Genomic DNA, 4722 nt, shown 5'->3' on the forward strand with positions numbered 1-4722 from the left:
AAAAAAAAAAAAAAAAGAAATACTCCTTATATAGATGATCAAATAACTTGCTTAGCCAGAGGTTATAATATTGATGCTATTTATTTGTTAGTATTTATCTGAATGGCAGCAAAGAACATTGTACTGTATATGGAAGTATGTTTTGCCCTTCCTTCATGATGTCGAATCTACAAAATTAATGTTAATCACATAATCATAGCTTTCCTGATAATCCCTTTTGGATACTTTTGTCTAAACTTTCCTGAAGCTTTATTTTTTTACAAGTTTATTGAGGTATTATTGAAGTATACAGTAAAGTGCACATACGTAAAGCATAAAATTTAGTCAGTTTTGACATATTTATATACCTGTGAAACTAGTGCCACAATACAGAGAATATATTTTTTTTTATAGAGACGGGGTTTCGCCATATTGGACAGGCTGGTTTCGAATTCCTGACCTCAAGTGATCCACCCGCCTCGGCCTCCCAAAGTGCTGGGATTATAGGCATGAGCCACCACGCCCAGCCAAGAATTTTTATTATTCTCAAAAGTTGCTTCATACTTCCTCTCTGGCTTTCTCTATCCCTTCTTCTATTGCAATCCCTAGGCAATTCAGGACCTGCCTTTTGTCACTATATATTAGTTTACATTTTCTAGAATTTTATGTAAATGGAATCATAGAGTATGTACTGATTTTTTGCCTGGAGTCTTACTTAGCATAGTGATTTTGAGATTCATTTATGCTCTTGTGTTTATCAGTAGTTCCTTTTCATTGCTGATGAGTATTGCACTGTACAGATACACCACAGTTTATTACTTCAGCTGTTGATGGGCTTTTAAACTGTTTGCAGTTTTTGACGAAGCTGCTGTGAACATTTGTGTACAAGTCTTTGTGTGGACATTTGTTTTTGTTCTCTTGGTAAATACTTAGGAGTAGGATGATTGAGTCTTATTGTAGCTTCTTAAGAAATGTCAAATTATTTTCCAAAGTGATTGTACCATTTTATATTCCCACCAGCAATATGTAAGAGTTCCAGTTGCTTAAAGCTTCATTTTTAGTATGCCATTTATTGAGTTGATGAGTTTTATAAATTTTTATAACATACTCTGGTAAAATATGTCATGTTTACCATAAAGATACTTTTCTTGAACTATGATAATTGCTATGAATTTTGTGCATGCTCTTTTTGTTTTTAATTAAAAATTTTTTTTGTAGAGACACAGGATTCTCCAATGTTGTCAGGCTGGGGTACAATAGACAGCTTTGAACTCCTGGGCTCAAAGAAGCTTCCCAAGTAGCTGGGACTCCAGCCGTGCGCCACTGCACCTTCTGTGCATGCTATTTAAACTGACTCTGATATATGTTGTCTTCATCTTTTTGTGTCATATTTAAGAGCTCTAATACTTTTAATTTTCTCTATACCTTAATCCTTTAAAAAGCATTCTGTCTCTAAATGTTTTGTACTTCTATCTTCCTTATGTTTGAATTGCCCCCATGTTATTTTTCTTTATCAGGTCAGTAAAATAAGCTTGGTGGATCTAGCAGGAAGTGAACGAGCTGATTCAACTGGTGCCAAAGGAACTCGATTAAAGGTATTTATTTTAGCAAGTAAATGGCCTGATCAATAAATGTTCTGTACCATGTGACAGCAAAGTGTGGCTAGTGGGCCAAATTCAGCCCACTAGCTATTTTTGTAAGTAAAATGTTATTGAAACACAGCTTCATACATTTGTTTATGTATTGTCTATGGCTGCTTTTGCACTACAATGGCAGTGTTGTAACAGAGACCATATGGCTCAAAAAACCTAAAATAATTTGTGTCTGTCCTTTTATGGAAAAATTTTCCAGACTCCTGATCTGTAACTTCAATGGAAGAATGAGTTATCGAACTAAATAGTTAGGGAGAATGTCATCGAGTGAAAGTTGAGTTGCATTTTGAGGAACAGGCAGCATTTGGCTAGATGGAATTAAGAGATGGCCATGGGAAAAGGATATACGAGATTCAGATGTGAGAAGAACAGAAATTTCATGTCGATGAGTTGAGGGAAGAAGGCTACACACATCTGTAAGCTTTTGGAGCATAAACATCGTGAAGATACTTTAGGACTGTGAGTTAGGCTTGTGGTCTCAGCATGTTATTATCAAGTGGAGAAAAGGACAGATTGAGGACTAAAGGTCGTTTTTAGAACTTGTAGTAATAAAGAGATGCTAGCATATGGCAAATCATATTTTATGTTTTATGTTCTGTATTATATGGCAGTAGTAGAAATTCTTCATAATTCTTTCATTTTTGGTATTTATTTTAGGAAGGAGCAAATATTAATAAGTCTCTTACAACTTTGGGCAAAGTTATTTCAGCCTTGGCCGAGGTGGTAAGTTTTATACTTCATTATAAAGGGAGTTGTGTCTATTCAGCAAATATACTTGGTGATATTTTATTATTGTCTGTGAAGGTTGTCCTTCTGTGGCCCTTTATGTGATCTCGCCTTTCTCCTTTGGAGCTTTTCAGATAAGATACTAGGTATAACACAGTTTGACTTTGTACTGAAAGTAAAAGAGATTAAGGAGAACAAAAGTAAATATAGATCTATAAAAACTAGAGCCAACATTTACTTAATGTTTGACTCATTTTTTGAGTCTTATTTTATGTCTCACAAAAATCAAGCATATTTATTGTCTCTTCTTTTCCTATGCATTCTTTTCTGAGTAGGATGCAGTATCTTTTGGAGTATTTTGAACAGTTTGGCTTAGTGAATGCAGTTGATTTGAGGGCCAGTCGTATTTATTTTCCCCAGTAGTTTTATTCTTTCCTATTCCTTAACAATAGAACACTAAAGCTAAAACATTTTTTTAATTAGGGGCTTAATTATCTACATTACTTAAATTAGTCACTGTGTGTTCTAGTTTAGTTTAATACCTCATTTTAATTGCTAAGAAGAATGAAATGCTTTCTTGCTTGCCTTGGAGAAATTATAACCTCTGATATAAAATTTGAACAAATTATAATTTCTACTTGGAGGCTTATCCTGTGTTCTTGTTTTCTCTTTTAAATGCTTTCACCTGTAGGATAACTGCACTAGCAAGGTATGGTGGGGATTGGTAGAGATAAACTAGCTGTAGAATTGACTTTTATGTTTTAAATCCTCATCAGGACGTATCGAAGCATAAGTAGGAATGGAGCCTTCAAAAATCTTTTCATCATTTGTTTTCTGGCTCTGAAATTTAGAGTGGCTGTTTAGGGTGACCACAAATCATGAGATTTCACACCAAAATTAATTTATAGAACATGATCTGCTTTAGAGAAGGAATTAAGAATAAAGAAACAAGGCGGGGCACGGTGCTCATGCCTGTAATCCCAGCACTTTGGGAGGCCGAGGCACGTGGATAATTTGAGGTCAAAGTTTGAGAACAGCCTGGTCAACATGGTGAAACCCCGTCTCTACTAAAAATAGAAAAATTAGCTGGGCGTGGTGGCACGTGACCAGAGTGTCCCAGCTACTCAGAGTCTTACTCTGTCGCCCAGGCTGGAGTACAGTGGTGTAATCTCAGCTCACTGCATCCTCTGCCTCCCAGGTTCAAGCGATTCTCCTGCCTCAGCCTCCCAAGTAGCTGGGGCTACAGGTGTGCAGGACTACATGCATGAGCCACCGCATCCAGCCTACTCAGGGGTTTTAAACTGAGATATTAGACCTCGAGGATTACATAGTGGAATGAAAGTCTGTTCCACTAATCTGAATGACCGAAAGGCTTAATTCTCCCTTGAGGTCTATGCAATCTATAATTGAACCTGCTATTGGAAATGAGTTTCTGATTGGTGGATTGTGTGTCTATGGGTGGGATGAGATGATGTGGATATATTTGATAAGAAATGGAATTAAAATGTTTCTTGCCTACTCCCTTTCCTCCTCAAAAAAATAAAGAAACAGAGGCCAGCCACTTAGTACACTTTTTCTGAATAGAAAATGTGCTTGTGCAAGTAGTAGGATCATCCTTAGTTTAACATTGGATTATACCAAGACTGCGGGACTGGATTATAAAACTGGTGATTTGAAGCCCTGGTTTTCCCCTTAGTAGCTTCTCCTTTTTTTTTTTTTTTATTGGAGACTGAGTCTCATGCTGTTGCCCAGGCTGGGGTACAGTGGCACAATCTCAGATCACTGCAATCTCTACTGCCCGGGTTCAAGTGATTCTCCTGCCTCAGCCACCCAAGTAGCTGAGATTACAGGTGTCTGCCACCACCCCCAGCTAATTTTTTGTAATTTTAGTAGAGACGGGGTTTCATCATGTTGGCCAGGCTGGTCTCGAACTCCTCACCTCAGTGATCCGCCCGCCTCAGTCTCTCAAAGTGTTGGGATTACAGGCTTGAGCCACCGCGCCTGGCCCTTGGCAGCTTCTTAAAGTGTCACGACATGGTAGTCAGCCAGCAGATACTTGAATAGCTGTTACCTGTAAAGCATTTGCATTAATTTTTACTTTTAGAGAATATAATTTTTTTTCATTTTAGCACTGCCTTTTTGTTGGTGCTTTTTGCTTTATCCTGTGGTGGTTATAAGAAGGATTATGAAGAAAGCTATATAAGTAGACTTAATAGAACATTCGTCTTGAAACTTTTATAGATTTCTAAATTTGCAAATCATATCACTTATTTTTTTTTTTTTTTTTGAGACGGAGTTTCGCTCTTGTTACCCAGGCTGGAGTGCAATGGCGCGATCTCGGCTCACTGCAACCTCCGCCTCCTGG

The 4722-nt window shown here is 37.4% G+C and overlaps 1 protein-coding gene across 1 annotated transcript in view; it reads left to right on the plus strand.

Moving 5' to 3' along the window:
• KIF1B (kinesin family member 1B) overlaps positions 1-4722 on the plus strand; it is a 183363-nt gene that overhangs the window by 61142 nt on the left and 117499 nt on the right. The window contains exons 8-10 of the mRNA XM_037730774.1: positions 1497-1574; positions 2289-2354; positions 3049-3066. Of these exons, the coding sequence (XP_037586702.1) occupies positions 1497-1574; positions 2289-2354; positions 3049-3066 (162 nt within the window). The remainder of the gene's footprint in view (positions 1-1496; positions 1575-2288; positions 2355-3048; positions 3067-4722) is intronic.

This window comes from Cebus imitator, unplaced genomic scaffold, assembly GCF_001604975.1.
Source record: "Cebus imitator isolate Cc_AM_T3 unplaced genomic scaffold, Cebus_imitator-1.0 Scaffold15, whole genome shotgun sequence".
NCBI lineage: Eukaryota > Metazoa > Chordata > Mammalia > Primates > Cebidae > Cebus > Cebus imitator.